The sequence below is a fragment of the Carassius gibelio genome, chromosome B4, assembly GCF_023724105.1.
Source record: "Carassius gibelio isolate Cgi1373 ecotype wild population from Czech Republic chromosome B4, carGib1.2-hapl.c, whole genome shotgun sequence".
In the NCBI taxonomy this organism is placed as follows: domain Eukaryota; kingdom Metazoa; phylum Chordata; class Actinopteri; order Cypriniformes; family Cyprinidae; genus Carassius; species Carassius gibelio.
In genome coordinates this window covers 12292039-12315532 of record NC_068399.1, presented here as the reverse complement: position 1 = coordinate 12315532, position 23494 = coordinate 12292039, and the positions used below count along the sequence as shown (strand labels likewise).

Sequence of the window (23494 nt, the reverse complement as noted above, 5' to 3'; positions counted from 1 at the left end):
ACAACTTTTTCCCCTCTGTGGAATGTTTAATGAAACTTTTATGATTGAATTAAAGCTGAAAAGATATTTCTGACAGCAATTTTCAATTTGTTGCTAAAAAATCATTTCAAAGTCAGATCATATACTTATATTACTAGTACAGTAAAGATGGAATGCAACAAATGAAACTATTTTCTATTGCCTGATTGTCAATTGTGCACTGAAACACTTAATAGTTTTCTTATATTTTAAACAATTTCTAATGTATACTGAACTCGGATGACTCGAAAACATTTTCAGAAGAAAAAAACAACAACGGTTGGGTATGGTGATGTGCATCGGTTCTCAGATGATAACCATCAGAATCTGAGCTCCAGTGGCAGCTGATTAAATAATACATGAGTGACCCATATGGTCAAACTTTCTACTTGTCCATTACTTTAATAGATCAGACCCTCTTCTACAATCAGTGACCCCCAAATTCACCCTTTCATGGATCCAGACACCCAACACCGCAGCGCGATCGTTTAATCTGATACTGTGGTGGCTGGCCGGGCTTGAGTTTCAAATGGATAACAAGGAGGCTAAACTTGTTTTGATTGGCAATTATAAGAAGGAACAATAAGGATGCCGTTAAGTCAATTGGGTTTATCAGTAATCAGTTCAAAGTAACTTAATACTGTTTGAAGCAAAATCCGTAAACGCCAGAGAGAGTTTATTATAAGTATTGACCTCGTCTTCTGTTTTGGCAGACGTCTTCATTTCAAATGCTCTGTGTATTGATAACCTCTGAGCGTAGCCAAGCCCACGGCTTCAAAGAAGAGTTCACAAGCTTTCATTTCAATGGAAAAACAAGCACGAGACGGGAAACTTATTTATTTTTTTAAGAGGACATCAAAGCTGATTAGGACATACACTAGAACTCAAATGGAAGGCGTTTCTCTGTAAGAGGTTTATTTTCTCTGATAATTGTACAAACAAAATCACATATATATTTGTGAGTTCTACACCAGGTGACTGAACTGGAGAGTATGTCCGCCAGAACCACACTGAAAGATTACAGGGCTCCTCTTTATCTGGAATGAGAAAAGAAATAGATTTAGTATATTCTTAACACTTAAAGGCTTGTTCACACTAGTGTTGACTAGTTCACTAACTAAAAAAAAAAAAAAATCACATTTGAACGCACAGCTGTTTGACATGAACATCTGCATGCCGTCAAGGCAAAGATAGTTTTTACAGAGGTGCTCTTATTTATTAATTTTCTTAAATGCACTACAAGACTTCAACCAATAAGATTTGTAGTTTTGGTCATATGCGTACACACACGTGATCACATAAGACTACAATATGGTAGAGCTAACAAAATAAACAGTGGAGGAAGTTGTGTAAAGGTTCACACAGCCATCCTTGTTTACTGCTGTATTTCTGCTGTTTAACAAGCTCCACCTACTGGCAAAGAGTGAAATTGCAATTTCATCCAGCCTTTCTGCCATTTTTTTCAGCACTGGTCTGAACAGGCAGATTGCATGTGAATTGTTGCAACTAGGGCTGCACAATTAATTGAATTTCTAATTGCGGTTACAATTATGGATGCCACAATTACATAATCGTTCAAAGCGGCAATTAATCGTTCAAAGTCCACTTAGGTTATTCTGCACCCTTAAGATGCATTTTCTTTCTTCGTTTTATTTGTGTTTTCATTTTAGTTTAAGTATAACATTATAATACCATTCTTATTTTAATAAATATATAATTTAAAGAACCAATCTGATGTATAATTGACATTTGAGGCTTAATACTATAGAAAAGGGTTAGAAGTTTTTCAGTTAGATTGTTTTCAGCGTTTTTATTTTCATATAAGGCATGCAGTTGCATCAAACAATGGTATAAACATCATTCAATGTAACCGTGATAATCGTAATTAATAATTGCAATCACAATTTCAAGTGAATAATCAGCAGTTATGATGTCATAATCGTGCAGCCCTAGTTGCGACAAACGCTTGTGTTGGTGTGAACATATAGTAGTCAAGTTCAAGGCCAGAAACATTCTATATGACTGAAGCATATACGCATATAGAGTATGTTTCAGGCCTAAAAGTCAGTGTGTCACACTCTACCAAAAAAATACGCTCTTGAAAACTCATTCAGCTTTTACCATTGGCCTATGGAAATTAACTTCTCACCACATGCAACAAAACACATTATAAAGACAGCAAGAACACAAAAAAAGCATTTTCAATGCTATTCTCTACAAGCACACAATATATTCTACAGTCAGCTGCAGGATGTTACCTCAGTCACGCTTCAGTCTCTGTGAACGGTAAATGCATGCATATTATGGAAGGTCAGTGAGGGAAAAGTGGAAATTGGATTAATGTGAGTTAGTAAATCAGTGGTGTAAAAACAACACAAAAAACAGATGAGTTAAGAAAACTAAAAGAAATAAAAACATGCTATGGATGTAGCAGAACAGGGCACTAGAAAACCATAACCCAATACAAATAATGAATGAATGAATGAATGAATGAGGAAGACAGGTGGCATGCATGGGTTATAATGAGGGTAAGAGATGGGCAAAGAAAGAGGAAAAACATCTTACAGAGCAGCGGCTCCAGAAATGATCTCAATGAGCTCCTTAGTGATGACGGCCTGGCGGGTTCGGTTGAAGGTCAGGGTCAGCTTGTCAATAATATCAGCTGATAGAAAGGACAAAATTCAAGTATGAGTGACAACATTAGTAATGATCACAGGAAACTAGCCATCAGAGTCTTCTGAAACTGAAAGCAAGACTACATCTAAAATGACTCACAAGCGTTCTTGCTGGCGTTGTCCATAGCGGTCATCCTGGCGCTCTGCTCACTGGTGGTGGACTCCTTCAGCCCCATGAAGATGATGTTGACCAGAGCAAACTCCTGATAGTTCCTCAGCACATCAGCATCGATGTCATCATAGATGCTCATGTTTTCTGAACAAAACACATGACAAATGATCGATTCTGTTCCGCTGTCACTGGATCACATCTTAAAACCCAGTCAATGTAGCCAAAGGAAGCCCCAACAACAACTAGAATGAAATAAGGATGTACTAATAAAAACTGACATTTTATATGTGTGTGGGTGTGTGCACTCCTTGTTACATTTATTATTATTATAATATGACTGTCCTAAGAGGATGCCTAGGAAATGTTTCCTATTTTTCAATTACAATAATTATTTTAAAGGCTACAAGTGAACTTTGTACAACTGCAGCTATATATGCAGCTTATAATATACAGTATGAAAAAAAAACTACATTGATGATGCATTATTTACTATGCATCATTTCATGGATAGATTACATAAAGTGAGTGTTAGATGATGTCACAGGTGATCTAGATCTAAAAATGATAGGGGAACTGAGGATGCCCAATGAAAAATTGAATTCCAAACTCAAATAAAACTATTTAACAAAAATAATAATATTTTTTGAGAAGCAACGGAACAACACCTCATGAATCCCTAGATTTACTCCTGCTCACAAACATGTTGGGACTCTCAGACATGTTTAACGTGGCTTCACTTGTAGTCCAATTATGTTGTTTTTATACGTGTCATAAAGGGTATCCAGCCCAACAATGAAACACTACCTGAGCTTGCAACAGTGTCAGTGGAAAACAGAGGTTTCTCATCCGTCTTATATGAAATCACAGACCTAAAGAGGACACAAACCAGCATCAAAAGCAATAAAAAAAAAATGTGGCTCTATTTTTAGTATCAAACTATGTGCATTATGTGTCGAACCTAAATCTGTTGTATACAATCGTTCCCTGGTCGAACTCGTAGCCAGAGTCCAGTAACTCTGTGGCAATAAGGGAAGCATCATTGAAAGTGGGAGGCTTGCGGCCCACCTCCTTACAGTTGATCAGGATGTGTTTGCCATGGGTCCTGACGGTTCACAGAAGCAGAGGAAGAGTTCAAGCAAAGAACATCGCAAAAAGCTGTATTTGAAACTGCTGCGATACATCTACAAACTTCAAATAAATGAAAAAGGGAGGAAAAGAAAACTACCTGTACAGCAGGCCTCTGAGTTTGTCCCCCACGTTGACAACCATGACCTCTTTCCCGGCACCTGAGAGCTTGGCGATCTCGCTCTTCATGGCTTTGGCCACGCTGCTGTGGATGGCACCGCAGAGACCACGGTCAGACGACACACCGATGATCAAGTGCTTGTTCTTGTCTTCTGGAGCCTTGAGCTCAGTCTTCTCATAGAGTGCTAAACAAAGACATGAAGAAAAAAAAAAATCACATCACCATATTATCACAACATGTTTTAAATGGATATCGGTGCAATATAAAGTGCATTTTTTAATAATAATATCCTGCATACCCATAGCACCGGTGCCATAGACCCGGGCGGGCTTCAGGGATCTCTCAGCTCTGGCATACTTCGCTGCTGCCACCATCTTCATGGATTTGGTGATCTTCTGGATGTTCTTGATGGACTTCAAACGAAGGGTGACTGGTGTGTGTGAGTGAGAGAGTGAGAGAGTGAAAGAGAGAGAGAGAGAGAGAGAGAACAATGGACACACAGGTCAGAGAATTGTCTGTTAGGTATAACAGCATCACCGCAAAGGAAATATTAGCAAGATATAAATATTAACAAAAACTGCATTTGTAAAGATATTAATGTCAGCAAAAGGAATCTTCACTTACTGTCCTTCAAGGTAGCCATGTTCCTGACCTGCCCACTGCAAGAGACGGGTTATAGAAATTAAGCTCATCCACAAATAAATACAATATCTCCCACGTCAATGATGCATTAATAAATATGACAGCAACTAGAGTTACACTGTGAGTAATGCATAGCCCGAAAAACCCATACTTCTATGTATGACATTGGACACTTAGGGACACAATTTGATCAAATATGTGGAGTCAGCAGTGTATTGATATTAAATAGTTATAATAAACACGGAAAAGTCAAGTCGCGCGCTGTCGTACGCTTCTTAAGGACACTGCGGCCTAAAGTTCACCGCGTCCTTGTTCCAGCGCATCCGCGTTTCATTGACCAACTGTCACAATTTAGTTTCATTACATAGAAACGCACATTAAATGCATATTTCCAGAACATTATGTATTCAACTAATCAATTAATTCCTACCATTGTGGGAGGAACACCGAGGCGCTGGTCCTGGCGAACATATTCACGTCAATGAAGGTCAGAGCAGCCGGTCTGCGCACGCGCAAATAAAACGCAGTTAGACGGTCTCGTCATAATCTCGCGATAGTAGAGGTACACAAGGATAGGTGACGAATCACGCGTGTTAGCAAAGCGAGGGATTCGCGTCACCACGCAAGAAAGAGTCGGAAGTGTCGAGACACTCGGACTGTTATTATTTTTCATTAAATCTGAATATTTTGGACTGATTAAAATGGGGAAAGCTGATTTTCTAAGTCCTAAAGCGATCGGGAACAGAATTAAAGCCAAAGGTCTTCAGAAACTGCGCTGGTATTGTCAGATGTGTCAGAAACAGTGTAGAGATGAAGTAAGTTTGTCAACATGTGTCTTATATTCTTCATAAACACGTAATTGTATGTATAAATTGAATTTTTTATCATCTAATTTAAGTTATGAATACTTAGTCTTAGTGTTAATTTTCCTATGAATATATTTTTTTTATTTTTCAGCATTTCGTGACATTGCCTCTATACATAATCAGCATTATTGGATGTCTTAGACCATGTTAAAAAACTTTTGCTGCCTTTCTAGATTTCATGTTTGGTTATAATATGTAATATTTGTCTTGTAACATGCTAAATGATAAAATGATAACCTCTTAAAAACAAGTGACCTCTCTGTGTAGTCAGCATGGTTGTGCTTTATAAGCAATGACTTTGTTGGGTATCATTGTCTTATTTGTGTCCAAAACTAGTCAGACACCATTTTGGGGCAACATCCAGGCATGATTTTGAGCAATATAGGTTGTGTTTCAAAACCAGACTTTGCCAGTATTGTCAACAAACATGATCTCTCTTGATTGCAGAATGGCTTTAAGTGTCACTGCATGTCTGAGTCTCATCAGAGACAGCTGCTGTTAGCTTCAGAGAACCCCTACCAGTTCCTGAACTACTTCTCTGAGTAAGTCAACGCACACACTGCTGATCCACATCCGTCTATCGATCCAGCCGTCTTTGAGATCAAATGTGATTCTAAATTCTGATTTTATAGGGAGTTCAAAAGTGACTTCTTAGAGCTGCTCCGAAGGCGTTTTGGTAAGCCACAGATGTTTTTAAGTCATTAATCAGTATTATATGAATTTATTTAGTGAAATAGCTTTATTATTGTAGGCTAAGATATTATCTGTGTTTGTTTTTGCAGGGACTAAACGAGTTCACAATAACATCGTGTATAATGAGTACATCAGTCATCGGGAACACGTTCACATGAACTCTACTCAGTGGGAGACACTCACCGACTTCACCAAATGGCTTGGGAGAGAAGGCAAGCATCCTATACATTTTATTGAACTAAAACCCCAGATATGCACAACATAAAATACCATTCAAAATCTGAGGTCAGTAGGAATTATAATTTTTTTTTTTTTTTTAGGATTTTCAAACACAAAGATGTATGCATTCTTGACGACCGTAGTGTAGGTGTTTTATTTATATTGTATATACAGGTTATTGCAAAGTGGATGAGACTCCGAAAGGCTGGTACGTCCAGTACATTGATCGTGATCCGGAGACCATCCGCAGACAGGAAGAGCTAGAGAGGAAGAAGAAACAGGACCTGGACGATGAAGAACGCAGCGCCAAATTCATCGAAGAACAAGTTCGCCGCGGCCAAGAGGGCAAGGAGCCAGAGGTGTGTTTGCATCCTGCAATTTTTATTTTTTTGCATTTTATCTCACTCAAATTTTAACTGTCCATGTATCTACAGGAAGAACCGGTGTTCACAGAACTGAAGCGAATGAATGAAGACGAGAAAGTGGCTTTTAATTTGGACATTGCTTTAGCAGGACCTTCTAAAACAAGGTATAACAAGTCTCATAAAGCAACATGGCTGTAGTTTGGGCGATAATAACGATCTGGTTTTATTTCTATAGCACCACTTTGGGTCCTAGTGCCCTTAAAGCTGCAGCCTCTGCAAAAAGGAAAGAGCCTTCCCACAGCAGAGACTCGAAGGACAAAAAAAAGAAATCGGCTCTGGATGAGATAATAGAGGCATGTTCTTCATTAATGTTTTTCTTTTTAGCAATTTTTTTTTGTAACGTCGGTATTCATGAAATACACGCAGCTAGGATTCAACCAGAGCTTTCCCTTCATGTGTCTTCCAGATGGAGGAACAGAAGAAGAAATCTGTGAGATCGGATAACTGGATACAAGCAAACATTGTGGTGAAAGTGATCACTAAGAGACTGGGAGAGAAGTATTACAAGAAGAAAGCAGTCATCCGGGTAACTGCAGCTCTGTCATTACAGCACACACACAGGGATTCGATGTTTCCTACAGTGATGTTGTGTGCCATTTTACAGGAAGTGCAGAATAAATACACCGCTGTGGTGAAGATGGTCGACTCTGGAGACAAGCTCAAACTGGACCAGAGTCATTTGGAGACCGTCATTCCGGCTCCTGGTATTACATGTTACTTTAAGTGGAAGACTAAATTAAGAAGAAAAAGTAAATTCTAAATCTAATCTCTCGTTCTGTCACAGGTAAGCGGGTTTTGATTGTGAATGGTCAATATAAAGACACCGAGGCTATCCTGGAAGGCATAAATGAACACAAATTCTCTGCTACACTCACGTTAGACTCGGTAAGTTCATTCGGAAAACTGTCGCTTCACACTATTAAAATACTGGCTCTAATTCATTGCACCTAATGAAGTTGTAGCTTCTAGTCAATTCTATAAGTCATCTATATACTGATGTAGTTAGAAACTAATCATTTAATGCAGCAAAGATACCTTCAATTGATCAGAAGTGGGTAAATACATTTATAAACCAAAATTTGATTGGAAGTTTCTATTCAAAGAATCAAAATGTTTAGTGTTATCCACTGCAGCACAACTGTTCTCCAGGATCGACAGCCATTTATCTCAAGCATTTCTTTTTTTTGTCTTGGTTTAGGGTCGGATGAAAGGAAAGACAGTGGAGGGGATTGCATATGAGGACTTCTCCAAATTGGCCTGATGTTCGATCTTCTATTTCAGAGTGCATAATAAAGACTCTTAAATGACCCGATTTACATATTGGAACAAAATGACCAATGGTTTTTATTGTGGTTTTTTTGTCCATTGTTATCTCTGTTGTCATTGAAAACAGTTGCATATGATTTTAAAATATTTCCTTAAGCAATTTTTCAATTAAATGTCTCGCTGCAAAACCTCAAGTCAGATTTTATAATACAGGAATTCGTTTCTGATTGGCTTTAATTGAGTAATTTCAGTTGGTTGATGTGCATCACTGTTTTCCTATGTTTTGTATATATTTTCTTGTAGTATTAAAAACCTTTTTTCAAATGGCATGCTTCGGTTTTCGTTGCTTCTCAATGCTTGTATAAAAAAACAACAGATTTCTACCAATCTCTTAGCAAGTGTCCTAAGCTAGCTGCCAGACTCATGCTCTCAGATGGCGGTCAGGAAGCTGTCCAGCTGAGGCAGGATATAGCTGGTGTAACTGCCATCAATGAAGCCCTTCCCACTGTTATGGATGAACCAGCAGTAGACATCTGAACCACGTTTCTTGTCACGTCTGTAATCCTTCTGCCAGCCCCTGATTGATATACAGATATTGGCAAATTTTAAAGGGGAAAATATAAGTAGTCTGACATAAAAACAATGTAAAAAGAGATTTGTATGTGACATACCTGGTGACCGATAGTTTGTTGCCTTTCACTTCCATTGTGGCCTCTTTCTTCTTTGGATCTGCTCCCTCATGCACGCCGTACACCTTCACTTTTGGCTCCTGTGCAAACTGACCTGTTATGAGATGCAAAATCCATTTTTGAGAACAAGACCCTTGTTGGGGTGATGAATGATGTGTTTACACTGTTTCATACATTTAAATATCACGGTAAGTAACTTACCAATGAGACCATGAACCTGTGTGGAGTATTCGTTGTCGTTGGACATGTAAATGCCCAGGAAGTCCACCTGCACAGGATGCTTCTTCCACACCCGATGCAAAAGCACCATCACTGAAATCTTCCCGTCAATCGTCACAGTTACATGTTGCTCTTTCACTATGGTGACCCTCATCCTGATAAGCAAGAGTTTTGCATTTAGAGGGATAGTTCTGTCATTAATTACAACTGTCATGTCGTTCCAAACCCATGATACTTGTCGTTCACATTCAGAACACAAATTAAGATATTTTTGATGAAATCCGAGAGCTTTCAGATCCTGCATAGACAGCAATGTAACTGACACGTTCAAGACCCGGAAAGGTTGTGAAGACATCGTTAAAATAGGAAATAGGAAAAATATAACGTTAAAAATAAAAGTGCAAAATAAGCACTATTTCTAAGGGGCCGTTCACATATCACATCTTTTGCGCGCTTAAATTCGTTATTTCCAATGTAGGCGCGTGGTATGCGCGTTTATAATGGAAGTGACAAGGTCGCAACGCGCTCGCATCGAGTTAAAAACATCTCAACTTTTCAGAATGCCGCAAGCGCATAGTTGTATATGGATTGCCATTTTGAAATAAATTTAGTAGCAGAGCTACTGAAAGCGATTTTTACAGCTGCAAATCCATTTATCCTTTGCTGAAATTTCCGAGTCTTCATGGAGAGAGCACGTCATGGTTGCTAAGGCAAAGGCAAACGCCTCAGGGGCGCAACTGCCCGAGCGCTTTGGAAAAAAAGCAAAGGCGGTGCGCCTAGCGTTTTCCACGCGTTTTTAGGCGTGATATGTGAACGGCCCCTAAGTCTGCAGAAATGGACACCGTAACCTATCTCTCAAGTGGACCATTGACATTTATCTACAATCTCCATTAGGAGTGTCAATGGTCTTCTTGAGAGATAGGTGGGGGTAATGCACTGATAAGTCTGCGATCCACCATAAAGCAAGAAGAAGAAGAAGATTCCTATATTTATGGTGTTTTTGTTGTAGTAAGTTTGTTTTTAGATACCTGTTAAGTGCGAGCTCAACTGTGGCTCCCCAGGAGAAGGAGTGATTGTTCTTTACTTCCATCAGGTCGATTCTGTCAGTTCCTACTATAACCTGCACACTGTCTGTTTTAGAGTATATGGAGATGGTGCTGAAATATGTTTGGATTTTGTTGTTCTTCATCTTTTTAGACCCAACCAACTGACCGTTGACTGTAACTCCTGGACAGAAAGAAAAACACATATGGAATATGAAATAATTAAAGGACTTTAGTTTTTTATAGTGATAAAAAAAACGTAAAGTTACCAGTTCCAGGATCTGAAATCAGGTTGAGGATGTGTCCTGGTTTGGAGTCAATGTTGAAGCAGATGTCCATGTTGCTTTTGGGTAAGTGAATGATGAAGTGGGGATCACTGTCCACTGCAATGAAATCAAAAGGATGAGAAAGATTCACAATAGGAATATGTAGCAGTGGTAGAGCAGTATTCCTTAAGCTTTTAAGTGAACCAAAAACGCACTAGGTAAATCATATCTGAAAAACGAATACTGAAGTGGACATTTCTGGCTTAGCATGTGAGGAAAATTTGTTTTTGGCAAATGTAAAAACTCTTTCACACCAAAAATTAGAGCATTGAAGGTCGGCAGCAAAGACATAAATGGGATTAAATACATAAAGGAAATCTGTGTTATTTGACATAATTATTGCAGGTGTGCGTCATATTTTGAGCTTGCTGTTTTATTAATTTTGTGGAATACTGAATCTGTTTTTGGGTAAGTGAGATGGGTAAATGCACGTTCACATGTAGTCTATAACTGCCACAATCATTGTATTTACACAGCGCACTCTCCACTTACTCCCGATTTCTCTCAATATAGAGACAAGAAAGCTCTCAGTGAATAAATTGGAAAACAAAGTAACTGAAATTTATTATTTGAAAAAGTAACTTTGTATACTGTATACAAAGTTTGTATACTGTATAAAAATGTATACTGTGTATATTTATTATTTATATATAAATACAAACACATCCATGTACCTATTTAAGAAATATACTTATGCAAAATAATTATACACAGTACACCGACATAATTTATGTAAACAAAACTTTTATTTTGGATGCGATTAATCGCGATTATTCATTTGACAGCACTACTGAAAAATAAAACACCTAAAAAACACCCTAGTTAATGTTTGACTGTGCCACATTACCACCAGTGATGTGTCCAGGAATGAAACTGTCTTGATTTCCGGTTGCTTCATTGGGATTTGGAGCAACTGTAGGCAGAAGCCATGGAGGATTTGAAAAGACCACCTGTTGCACTTGTGGTGGTCCAGATAAGGGAGCAGTGGCTAAGACAGAGAGAGAGAAATTTTTAGATATATATAATCCTTCTAATAATAAATAGATAACTAGAACAACAATTATTTTCCATACTTTGTTTAAAAGGAAATTTAGCTAAAAATGAAAAATCTGTCATCATTTTTTGATCCAAACATCCATTTACTTCCAAAGAATGAAAAGAATAATAATAATACTATGGAAGTCAAAAGCAGCCATCAACTGTTTGGTTACCAGCATTCTATAAAATTCATGTTTAGAACAAGCGAGGGGTGAGTACATTTTCATTTTGGGTAAACTATCCCTATAATAAATCCTTTGGCAATACCGATAAGGGCTTGGATTTGGTACCTGAGCAGCAGCCATGTTTGGAGTCTCTGGGCGAGTCTGCGATCAGTCGTTCTGCCCTCCCCTGCTCGTGACCCTCCACCAGCATGGCAGTGAAAGGCGTCACAAACTGATGCTCTAAAGCCAGGGCCACAATCCTCTGGGTGATACTACGCTTCTTAGATGAAGTCGTAGCTAGAGAGCTACATGAGAGGAAACCCACAGAGGTACGATTAAAGGGAAGTTTAGTCTCATTTTTGATGTATGTTGTGCATACTTTGTATTACTTTTGAAACCAGCAAATAATTCAAAGTGAGACTTGGCAAACATAGTACATATAGAAGAAAAAATACAGAATGATTCATATTAAATGGACTGACAATTGAAAATAAATATATCATGGCAAATTCGGCAAATACAATTTATTAATTTTTTTAAATAAGTAAGTTTACTATTAAGTTGAAACTTAGTTTTAGATTACATTACAAAATCTGCCCTGCCTACTTTTAGAGATATCACAGTTTGTACACGCCACGTTTTGGGATATTATCTTCTATTTGGAATTAAATTTCATTTGGCCACAGTACCAGGGCATATGTACCAACATCTCTCTTTTAACAAATCAGGTAGCAAATCATAATTAACATTCACGAGCAGTGATGGTCAGTAATGAAGTATTATAATTGAAGCATTATAATTAAATTATTTTGTTACTGTGTCACTGTCCCATCTGTGGAATGCTTGAGGATTTTTTAATCATGGTCTTTTTATCCCTATTACATATTTTAGTAATCATCATAAATTATATATCATTTGAAGGGTACAACCTCAAAATTCATCCTATGAAAACCATTTTTAAGTCGGATATTACATGACCATTGAAATGGTACTTTCAAATCTTTTGTCAGTCTCCTCCCCCTTAGTGGGCGGTGTCAAGTGTCATATTACTAAATGTATTATGGTATTTTACAATCAAAACATTTTATAATCGTGACAAAATACGTATCTTTGCAAAGGTCTGGGTCTCAGGATTTCATATTTTGTGAAAGGAGAATTTTAGACATTTAGACGCCCTAATAACTTCTCACAGGAGCTTAAATTTTTTTTATACATCAACTTCAAATTTGGAACATAACTTATTTAGACACAAGGCTTTAGTTTTATAGCAATTTTTGATATTTAGCAAAACACTGATTTTATATAAAATACAAAAACATTACCGTGCATTTTCTTCATAGTAGATTTCAACTTTTAAAACTCTTCTTGATACTTTTAAAACTCTTCTTGATACTTTCATATTTTAAATGAATTTACTTCTGCAATAATCTGCTGATTGTCTTCTTTAAAAAAAGTCCGACCTTAGGTTTGTATTCCAACACATCCATAAATTCTACAGTAACAATTTAAGTTTGGATAGTGAACATTCACGTCTATGTTCAAAAATGGGGTATCTCTACTTTTCATTTTACTTCACAATATTACTTCACTACATTACATAAAAAACATATTGTTCGTTAATTTGAACAGATGACAATGACTTTCAAAACAAGCAATTTTCTAGCCGTTTTCATCAGAAGGACATTTTAAATAAATTTAAATTAAAGTTTATTTGATCAATTAGTAGCAATTCTAGCAATTAGCAATATTAGCACATTTGGCCTCAAATCTATCAGAACTGCTCCTTAAGTGAAGGTTGTTTTTTTTTTTGTTTTTTTCCTCTCACCGTTCGGCCAGTAGCTGATTGACAGTAATGTAGGCCCACATCTGCCGAGCAAAGCCAGAGAAGGAATGTTGATGTGTGCCGAGCACAGAGTCCAACTCCTGAATATCTGCCTCTGTCTGAATGTTCAGGTCCATGTTGGCCTAGAAAAGCAAACCAACTATTGTTAAACATAGAAACTAAATTCTCAAATCTGAAGAGAGACAAAGGTGTGCAGGTGCTCACAGCAGAAGCGGTGGTGAAGCTTTGCAGTGTTGTGAGGTCTGATGGCTGGAGTTTTCCAGCCACTATCAGCTCAGAACCACTGAAGAACTTGTCAAAACGATTCTGAGTCACGCTATTCACAGCTTTATCAGGAAAATGAATGGTGATGGATCTCAGGAGAGGAGAGGAGACCTGACTGTAGAACGTCTGGAGAGAGAAGAAACTGAGTCTTTAAAAGCTCAAAAGAGCTGTGTTTCATTCACATTCACATCCAATTCATCTCAGATGTGGAAAAACAATAATAGACTCAAACGAGACAATTGCTGACATACTGAGTGTGAATAGGGATATAGAAATTTGTCTGGATAGCACAGCTCAGATTATTTGGACTTGGAAGAATTTGATGAGAAAAGTTTCAGTTCATATAGAAATTCACATCTTTTTTTCTGACTTTGCTCTCTACTGAAAAACTTTCATTTTTGTTCAATTAAATATTTGTTTTTGTGATAAATGTAACAGATGTAACAAATGTAACAAATGTATTTTTTACAGCTGTCAAAGTTAACAAGTAAAGTTAAAAGGATAATTAAACATGAATTGCAATATATTTTTGACATATTTAATAAATTTGAATATAAAATCAGAATATTTTAAAGAATATATATATCCTGATTAATATTTTTTTATATTTAATATTTATTTTTGATATATGTTCATTTTAATTTATTTGTAATATTACTTCTTACACAATAAAATTGTAATTAAACACAAATTGCTATATATTTTGAAATATGTAATGAATTTGAATATATATTCTTTAAAATATCCTGATTAATATTTTTCTATAACTGTATAAATATATCTTTTTTATATATATATATATATATTATATTATATATCAATAATTTAAACTTAAGTTGTCTCAATAATAGACAACTGTAATATATTTGATATTTTTTAGAGGATGAGCATAATTTTTAGCCAATAACATTTCACTTTAAGAGGGGTTAGCAAGAAAAAAATGAAAATAAAATAAAACGGGTGATTATCAAAAAGGTCCTGTCGCTTGTCTTTGTTTGGAAGAGATAGCATGTATTGTGACACTGTATTAAACCTTTAATTGTTCTGCTGCATCATGATTGGCATAAATCCTCTGAGCGATGCCTCTGTTGTCCATGGACATTCTCTCCAGGAAATCAAAGTCTACGTCAAAGCCAATACCGAGAGAGAACAGAGAAAACTGCTCCCTCATCACACGCTTCATGTTCTTCTGAATAGTGCTCAGCTTTATTTCTCCTATACAAGACATGAAAAGAGAAACAGTAGATCACTGAGGACCAGAAGAAACCTCAGGACATACAGATATTCTGCTGCATAATATAAACATGAATAAATCTTACCCACTGTGGGGTCTCCATCAGACACCAGAATGATCATAGACACAGAACGAGGGTCGACCAGTCCCTGATTGGTGGCTCTAACCAGCATCTGCACTGCTCTCAGTAAAGCCTCGTTGATATTGGTGCCTGGCGTTAAACACAGGGTCAATGACAAACTGCTGTTTAAAAGTATGGGATCAGTAAGATAAGATTTTTCAGGTTTGTTTGTTTTTAAAGATGTTTTAAGATGCATTTGTTTGGTTAAAAAAACTGAAAAAAACATGAATATAATTAATTATTATTGCGATTGGAAATAATGGTTTTCTATTTTAATATACTTTCAAATAGAATTAATTCCTGTGATGGCAAAGCTGGATTTTCAGCATCATTCCTCCAGTCTTCAGTGTCTCATGATCCTTCAGAAATCATCCTGATTTGCTGATTTATTATCAGTGTTGGAAACAGTCGTGTTACTGCTTAATATTTTTTGGAACCTGTGATTCTTTTTCCATTAATAAAATGAATGTTAAAAAAACATTTTAGAACACAGAACAGCATTTAGGCTATTTACAATACATATCTAACGATATACACAACCATTCAGAAGTTTGAAAGAACTAATACTAGTTTTTTGAAAGAAAGTAATACTAAAAGTGATCAGAGTAAAGACTACACTCTTAAAAATAAAGCTGCTTCATGATGCCATAGAATAACCTTTTTTGTCTTAATAGTTCCATAAAGAAAACATCTGAAGTATCTTATTTTTTACAAAAGGTTCTTTGCGCCAAAAAAAAAAAAATGGTTCTTCAGATTATACAAATCTGAACGGTTCTTTGTGGAACCAAAAGTGGTTCTTCTGTTGCATCGCTGTGAAGATCCTTTTAAGCACCTTTAATTTTAAGAGTGTATGTCTGTCAGAAAATATTCCTTTTTTTAAATAAATGCTGTTCTTTTGAACTTTTTATTGATGATAGAATCATGATAGTTTCCAACATTGATAATACATCCGGCACATCAGAATGATTTCTGAAGGATCATGTGACATTCATTGCTGAAAGACACTGAAAATTCAGCTTTGCTTCACAGGAATAAATTACATTTTAAAGTGTATTAAAATAAAATATCAAATGTTTTATTTTACATGTAATGAATCTAGAATATGTTAAAGTTTAACTTCTTTTAACAAAATTTTCACAATATTCTTTTTTTATGCACCTCTCTTTCTCTCTCTCTCTCTCTCTCTATATATATATATTTATTTATTGTTTTTTTTTTACAGAAAGTGTCTCTCACCTCCATTGGGCCTGATGCTTTGGACGTACTTTTTAGCTTCATCCACCTGGATGGAGGAAGCTTGGACCAGATCTTCACTCCAGCAACGGACGTTGTGATTGAAATCTACGATGCTGAAATAGTCGTCCATCGACAGATCGTCCAGAATAGACTTCATCGCCTCCACTGTCTTCAAAACAAAACAGGCTGTTAGGTAGCTCTTGTGCGTTTCTCAAGATTTAAAATAACATTATAAATGCATTCACTAGTCAAAATATCTGCGTAGCGTTTATCAAGATAACCAAATGAGCTGTTTGTATGTAACTAGCTGGAATAAGCTAAGCTGTTAGCTTGCTAACTGAAAGAGAGGGAAATGTCAAATTCAGATATTTTAGCAAAAGTTCTTAACAAAATGAATGATTAATAGTATACAGAGGTGGGTAGAGTACCCAAAAACTTTACTCAAGTAAAAGTAAAAGTAATTCTAGAAATATTTACTCAAGTAAAAGTAAAAGTACTAGTCTTGAATAGTTACTTGAGTAAGAGTAAAAGAGTATCGGATAAAAAATCTACTCAAGTAGTTAGTTACTAGTTACTTTGGGTCATATATACAGAGCCTTTTTTTATATAGATATATAGACAAAAAATGTATGTAATGTATGTGTGTGTGTATAAATGTATATATTTCATCAGCCTTTAATCCAATTTATGTAATTTATTATAAAACCCTGTCTGTTTATTTAAGTAACAAATATAGGTATCATGCCATAACATATTTTTAATACGACTGACTTTATTTTAAATGTGAATTTAACATTGAAAGTTAATGTGATATAAATATTGCTACTAATCTTTCATTGTTCAGAAAGAGAGCAAATAACATTTACATTATTAAACATAATTTTCACTGACAGTCTAGATTTCATTCACTCTCAGAAACTACCATTAAAATCACTGAAACTGTTAACACTGTGAAATCAATATCTTAATTATAGATTCGTACACACATCTGCACTTTGTTGTTTCTGACGAGAGAATTCGGCAGAAAGAGGTATTCAGTAAGTGAGCGAGTGAAGGAAGCACCGGCATTTCAGCGATGACTCATCGGAACACCTCTGATTGGCCATTGCATTCAAAAGCTCAACAGAACCGTGTGTGATTGGTTATAATGCGCAGCGCTGTAAAAACGCGTCTGTCTCTGGCTCAGCGCCAGCAAGCGATCACAGATCTGAATTTAGCAGCTGATGATATGACTTGCTGAACGTACTCGCACTGGTGTGATTGTATTAAAATTAATAAAATCTTAATCGGCTATTCTTTGTCTTTTGGAAGCTGCATTCAACCTGTTATAAGCCACACACGTACAACAAACTAATGTCACAGTGGTATCGTGTACTGTAATCGAATGTAGCCCAAGTTATTACCTGTTAAACAGTAGACAGCACACGCGTTCATCTAATAAGGATCTCCATCGCAAGCAAATAATAGCCTTTGCAGATTAGCTTTCAATTCAGTGCAGTTCCATAGCCCCGTTTTCAACGCTGCTAATATTCTTAAACGTTACAACTCTGAGTGAACCGCTTCAGAGCTCAGCGCGTGCAGCATGGAACTGAACGACTCAATCAAACTGATTCATGAACCAATTCACTCGTTTGCCAATTGGTTTGATCAAGCCTTTGAACAGAGTTGACTCAAAAGAATGAATCATTCGCGAATGAGCATCGCTCATTGTCCAGAGAAAAGTAGACGGCGCGTTTGGAATAAACTGAAGCATTTATTGCATTAAGATAAAGTAACGAGAGGGGCGTCGCCCACAGTAACGAAGTAAAAGTACAGATTTTTCCCAAAAAATGTACTCAAGTAAGAGTATAAAGTACCCATCTTTAAATATACTCCGAAAAGTATTCGTTACCCCGAAAAATTACTCAAGTAAATGTAACGAAGTAAATGTAACTCGTTACTACCCACCTCTGATAGTATATAATAAGACTTGAAACGGGTTTTAAGAAAGTAAACTGATTTCATAATCACCTACAATTTATTTTATGACCACATGGTGGCAACACTAACATTAAAAACGCAGTTCTCCATTGTTCCATAAGAAGGCGCATCTATGTTTAGACTTTTTATGTAATGGATCATCATCACACATTGGATTCAACAAAAAGCACATGCTGATAGGAGAAGACATGATAAATCTCCTGGTATCTGCAGGTTAGACTCATCCATGGACCATACCTGTTTCATTTTCAGCCCCCACATGCTGCCACTCACATCGATGACAAAAACAATGTTCTTGGAGAGAGGAGATAGATCAGATGGAGCAAAAAACTGAACGAAATGACCGTCAGACACCTGAGAGATAGAAAATACAGTGCATTTTGAATAATGGCAGGGAATGAAGTAAAAAGCATGAAAGCATACTGTACGTACAATAGAGTATATTATTATATAAAGTTAATGGTCATCTTCAGGAGGTCTAATTCAATTTTATGAAGTATGAGCTGGTTGATTGTACAATTATTTTGTATAAGGTTTGCAATTTTCGCAACCAAATTTTTAAACTAAGGCAGGTGCAAATATATATTATGTAATAAAATTGTATTAATTTGAATTGGATAAAAAAAAAAAGTAAAATAGAAGATATCCTTTTTTTCAGGATAAAAACTAATAAAAAAAATCAAATAGATCAGTGTTATTTCAGTATTATTTTGAAACTATATCTATATCTATATATATATATATATATATATATATATATATATATATATATATATATATATATATATATATATATATATATATATATATATATATATATATAATCTTTTGCATTCATTTAAATTTTCCATAATTCCCTAAAATAATTTTAGTCAAAATTTATTTAGTTTTCTTCATTATATATATATATATATATATATATATATATATATATATATATATATATATATATATATATATATATATATATATATATATATATATATATATATATATAAATGTTTAGTTTATTTATACAGTGAAATAAGAAAGTAAGAATTGATGCCTTTAGTCTAATTAGTGTTTCTTTTATTTCAAGTAAAGATAGTTTTTTACATTTTATTTTTAATTTAACTACAATAACCCTGAATTTGACATTTACATTTAGTCATTTAGCAGATGCTTTTATTTAATTTATTTTAAGTGACTTACAAGGACATTAGAAGCAATCAGAATCAACAAAAGAGCAAAAATATGCAAGTGCTGTGACCAGTCTTTATTAAATGTATCTATATCTGATATTAAAATGCATTTTTTAGATGCTTGGTTAAATACAACCCAGTGCTGGGTAAAATATGGCAAACCCAGCAAATGGGTTGTTTTCAACCAAGAGTTGGGTCAAATGTTTAAGTCAACCTTCTGACGCTGGGTCAAAATAACCCAATGGCTGGGTTTGTCCATATTTTACCCAGCACTGGGTTGTTTTTAACCCAGATATCACCCAGCGCTGGGTAAAATGGACTTACACCTGATAGGGATTTTGTATGTCAACTATTAACAGTGAATGTGCATCCGTACCTGAAGTTCTCCAGCATTGCTCTCTCTCTCCACATCATATTTCACAGTAAACACACCATCCACTGCACTTTCTGTGCAGTTTTCACACTTGCGCTGCTGCTGTAGGGTTGGTTTGAACACAATGTGGGCTTTTTCTTTTGTATGGGTGATTTTGGCCAAATCTGCAAGTCGCTGCCCCAGTGTGTTAGAGGCCGTGACAAACTTGATACCTTTGGGCTCAAATATATACACATCCACCTGGAGAGATACAACCATCAACAAAACACATGAAACACAACTCGTGTATATTTCTGTGCGGTGTGTGAAACTGACCTGCAGCTGAGGAACCAGACGTCCAGGTTGTAAGTGTAGCGTGTGCTGGTAGACGCCCAGCTTCCTCTGCATCATTTCCTGATAGTGCAGCTCAAACTCCACTTTGTTGCCTGGAGGAACATGCACCTCCGTCTTAAACATCTCCATTGCTTGAGAGTTAGTCCTGAGTTAAAAGTTTAAACAAGAACAGCGTTTAAACAAAACAGAACTGTGACCCTGGACCACAAAACCAGTCATAAATGTCCTATCCTAACTTATTTAAACAGCTTTTAGATGATCTATAACTCTCAAAAAAAAAGAAAAAAAAAAAAGATTAACACTTATGACTGGTTTTGTGGTCCAGGGTCACAAATCTTTGGTAACAATTTTAGTCTTTATGCTCTATTTTTATTAAAAACGTTAAGCAGCAGAACTGTTTCCAACAACGATAATAAATCAGCATATTACAGTGATTTCTAAAGGATCATGTGACACTGAAGACAGGAGTATTGGCTGATGGAAAATCAGCTTTGCCAGCACAGAAATAAAGTATATTATTAAATTATATAACTTGTAACAATATTTCACAATATTACTGGTTTTATAATATTTTAAATCAAATAAATGCAGCCTTGATAAGCAGAAGATACTTAAAAAATAATAATAATAATAATAAGTGTAAATTGTGCTGTGTGATAAAACACAATATTAGAGTGGCCTTTAATTGTGCACACCTGTGCAATAATCATGCTGTCTAATCATCATCTTGACATGCCACACCTGTGGGGGGATGGATTATATCGACAAAAGGAGAAGTGCTCACCAACACAGATTTAGACAGATTTGTGAACAATATCTTAGAGAAATAGGCCTTTTGTGTACAGAGAAAAAGTCTAAGATCTTTGACTTCAGCTCATGAAAAATGGGGGCAAAAATAAAAGTGTTGCGTTTATAATTTTGTTCAGTGTATTTTGAAATAATTAATTAAATATACAAATCTGCAATATAGAAATATAAAACCAAATATACAATAAATACTGAACGTATATTTGCATATTATAATATGTAGTATATAGTGTAAAAAAGAAAGTGTGAATTAATGGATTAAAAGCCATACCTGACAATGCCGGCTGCTTTCCCACGAGCTCTTGCCAGAGCGTAAAGGTTTCGTGCCACTGTCTTCTCCTTTACTGAGCCGACGAATTGGATCCCGTTGACATTCCTGATAAGCAGCCATCGGTCACACAGGGAACTGATGTGTTTTTGTGTGTATTTGTGTCTGTGTTAATGCTCTCACATGGTGAAGTTGTTGATGAAGGCCCGTTTGGGGATCTGCACGTTGAAGCCGATGCTCTGGGCGTTTGGGCCTGAGTTGACCACAGAGCTCTTGACTATGGTGTGAGCGAACCGCGACGTGATTCTGCTCTCCACCTTATAGCTCTTGATTGTGATGTCATTGCCTTGAATTGCCTGCGTACACAAATAACCAAAACCCAATACATCAATCAAACTATTACCATTAAGACCACAGAAACCATCTGTTTACCTTATAGCACATAAAGACATAAAGTGTGTCCTGAGAAACGTCCTTTTCTAGTTTGAAATGCAATATTTTCTGGCATTTTTTGGCTTGAGTGAAAGTAGCAAACATCAAACATGCAAAACTGAATCTTTCGGCATTTGGGGAAAATGTCTCTAGCAGAAAGAGAACAGCGGCAGAGGGAATGTCAATAACCTTTAAACAAGCCAGTCGATTAGTAGATAAGATTAAAGTGCAACAACAAGACCACAATTACCTCAAAATCCTCTTCTTCTCCATTGGTCAAAACGTTCCTCTACACACGAAAATAGAAGAAAAAAATGATTAGTTCAATTCAGAAGTTTTAAAAAATGATGTGTTTACACTGTTTTGTTTTACAAAAGAAAGAAAGGTCTGAATTATAAATGTCCAGGTACCTTCCCCAACAAATGATCAACAAAGAAATATGAATTGTCCCCCTCAGGAAGTCCAATTAAATTGCATACAGTATGAGTATGAGCATATTTTTTGTTTCGTTTTGTTTTTTTGTAACCACGTGCAAATATAAATATTTATATCAGTATTATAATATCCTTTTTAAATTATGTAAATTGTAATTTATTGGCAAAAAATTCTGCACATCACTTTAAAACTAAATCAGACTCAATATATTAATTTGAAATATTCAGTTAAAGTAAGTCTGACACAACCGCATGGACTGGTGGACTTACACCTGACTCTTTGATCAATGAAAATCAATGAAGGCCTCAGTGACACTATCATCACATTAAAACATTTCAAACTGATCAACATCTTGGGAAAAAAATAAACTACATTAACTCTTTTTATAACACACAAATTCTGAAGTTATTTTAGGCTATTTCTGTTTAAATGTCACATATAAATTTATATTTTTAAGCTTACCCTGTATCTCCCAGATTGGTGGTACTGATCCAAAGGACCTGACTAACAAAATAAGATACACACACACAATACAGCTTTCAATTTAGATACACATTCAGTATACTGACATCAACACGCATGCACATAAATTTGCCTCTTTTAATCTTGCTTTTCTTTTTCACTCTTACTGTTTCACTTTCCCACTCCCCATCGATGATAAACTCGAAAGCCCAGCTCTGAGAAAAGAGCAGGAAGCACAGAAGAGCTGGGGTCTTCATGGAACCAGAAAAAAATCCACTCGAGAAACCACAAAACGGCGAGCACAGTAAACACACACAGTGACTGAGGCTGAATGATCAGCCTCTGAGCCTCGTCAATATTTGTTGTGCTCCGCTTAACCAAAAAAAAAAAAACAGAGAAACGAACCTTTGAAACCTGAGCAGCAGATGAACAAACACAATCCCGGAAAGGAATGACACATATCACACTCTTTGTTTCAAATGTTTTCAGAGCAACATTGTTATTACGGTCATTCACATTATTTTCATTAACATCAAGCACATTTTCTCTACCACATATTTTTTGTTTTGTTTTTTGTTTCTTTATTTACAAATGAAAAAGTTGCATTTGTGTTAATAAAAGAAAAAATAATAATAATTGAGTAACTGAATAATTGAAAAGAGGATTAAATTTAGTATTTTATCATAGCAATGGCGTTACAATGAGAATCTGTGCACGCTCAAATCGAATTAATTAATAAACACATATAGTCTTAAAAACGTAGGCTTCATTGTTTTCTTTTTTTTCTTTTTTGATGATGATAGAATTTTTTTTCTTTTTTTTTGTGAGAGTGACCACAAAAATTTGTTATATAAAATATTTATCAAAGCCATATAGGTCAATTG

The 23494-nt window shown here is 35.7% G+C and overlaps 3 protein-coding genes across 5 annotated transcripts; 1 reads left to right on the top strand and 2 right to left on the bottom strand.

Annotated features, from left to right (window-relative positions):
* Nucleotides 1–839: 839 nt before the first annotated feature.
* Nucleotides 840–5256, bottom strand: atp5f1c (ATP synthase F1 subunit gamma). 3 transcript variants are annotated; one of them, XM_052554400.1, is made up of 9 exons: nucleotides 5124–5256; nucleotides 4676–4710; nucleotides 4350–4481; nucleotides 4031–4235; nucleotides 3764–3907; nucleotides 3610–3674; nucleotides 2794–2949; nucleotides 2584–2680; nucleotides 840–1055 (listed from the first exon to the last, which is right to left on the bottom strand). In XM_052554400.1, exons 1-9 carry the CDS (start codon nucleotides 5162–5164, stop codon nucleotides 1052–1054), a joined length of 879 nt encoding a protein of 292 aa, XP_052410360.1. In that variant the 5' UTR covers nucleotides 5165–5256; the 3' UTR covers nucleotides 840–1051. The 3 variants fall into 3 exon arrangements, with proteins under 3 accessions (XP_052410360.1, XP_052410359.1, XP_052410361.1); XM_052554399.1 differs by lacking the exon at nucleotides 840–1055 and adding an exon at nucleotides 1814–2295; XM_052554401.1 differs by lacking the exon at nucleotides 840–1055 and having other exon boundaries at nucleotides 2580–2680.
* Nucleotides 5257–5270: 14 nt separating this feature from the next.
* On the top strand, nucleotides 5271–8486 carry kin (Kin17 DNA and RNA binding protein). Its single transcript, XM_052554398.1, has 11 exons — nucleotides 5271–5508; nucleotides 6007–6101; nucleotides 6192–6235; nucleotides 6342–6464; nucleotides 6646–6830; nucleotides 6906–7000; nucleotides 7072–7189; nucleotides 7303–7422; nucleotides 7501–7600; nucleotides 7681–7781; nucleotides 8095–8486. Exons 1-11 carry the CDS (start codon nucleotides 5395–5397, stop codon nucleotides 8155–8157), a joined length of 1158 nt encoding a protein of 385 aa, XP_052410358.1. The 5' UTR covers nucleotides 5271–5394; the 3' UTR covers nucleotides 8158–8486.
* itih2 (inter-alpha-trypsin inhibitor heavy chain 2) lies at nucleotides 8209–22957 on the bottom strand. The gene is made up of 20 exons (XM_052554397.1): nucleotides 22778–22957; nucleotides 22611–22652; nucleotides 21964–22002; nucleotides 21465–21637; nucleotides 21285–21389; nucleotides 20189–20351; nucleotides 19877–20113; nucleotides 18557–18673; nucleotides 16340–16508; nucleotides 15068–15193; nucleotides 14782–14963; nucleotides 13689–13874; nucleotides 13467–13606; nucleotides 11768–11946; nucleotides 11287–11427; nucleotides 10383–10496; nucleotides 10099–10297; nucleotides 9053–9225; nucleotides 8834–8945; nucleotides 8209–8739 (listed from the first exon to the last, which is right to left on the bottom strand). Exons 1-20 carry the CDS (start codon nucleotides 22865–22867, stop codon nucleotides 8592–8594), a joined length of 2835 nt encoding a protein of 944 aa, XP_052410357.1. The 5' UTR covers nucleotides 22868–22957; the 3' UTR covers nucleotides 8209–8591.
* Between the last annotated feature and the right edge of the window lie 537 nt (nucleotides 22958–23494).

Bases quoted from the DNA above. Each gene is read 5' to 3' on its own strand.
- atp5f1c (XM_052554399.1), bottom strand. From the start codon at position 5,164: ATGTTCGCCAGGACCAGCGCCTCGGTGTTCCTCCCACAATG. The intron at 4,236-4,349 runs GTATGCAGGATA...GTCTTTGTTTAG, and splicing joins CTATGGCACCGGTGCTATGG to CACTCTATGAGAAGACTGAG. The intron at 3,908-4,030 runs GTAGTTTTCTTT...GTGAACCGTCAG, and splicing joins CTCAGAGGCCTGCTGTACAG to GACCCATGGCAAACACATCC.
- kin (XM_052554398.1), top strand. From the start codon at position 5,395: ATGGGGAAAGCTGATTTTCTAAGTCCTAAAGCGATCGGGAACAGAATT. The intron at 5,509-6,006 runs GTAAGTTTGTCA...TCTTGATTGCAG, and splicing joins AGAAACAGTGTAGAGATGAA to AATGGCTTTAAGTGTCACTG. The intron at 6,102-6,191 runs GTAAGTCAACGC...CTGATTTTATAG, and splicing joins TTCCTGAACTACTTCTCTGA to GGAGTTCAAAAGTGACTTCT.
- itih2 (XM_052554397.1), bottom strand. From the start codon at position 22,867: ATGAAGACCCCAGCTCTTCTGTGCTTCCTGCTCTTTTCTCAGAGCTGG. The intron at 21,638-21,963 runs GTAATTGTGGTC...TTGTGTACGCAG, and splicing joins GAGAAGAAGAGGATTTTGAG to GCAATTCAAGGCAATGACAT. The intron at 15,194-16,339 runs GTGAGAGACACT...GTTTAACGCCAG, and splicing joins AAGCATCAGGCCCAATGGAG to GCACCAATATCAACGAGGCT.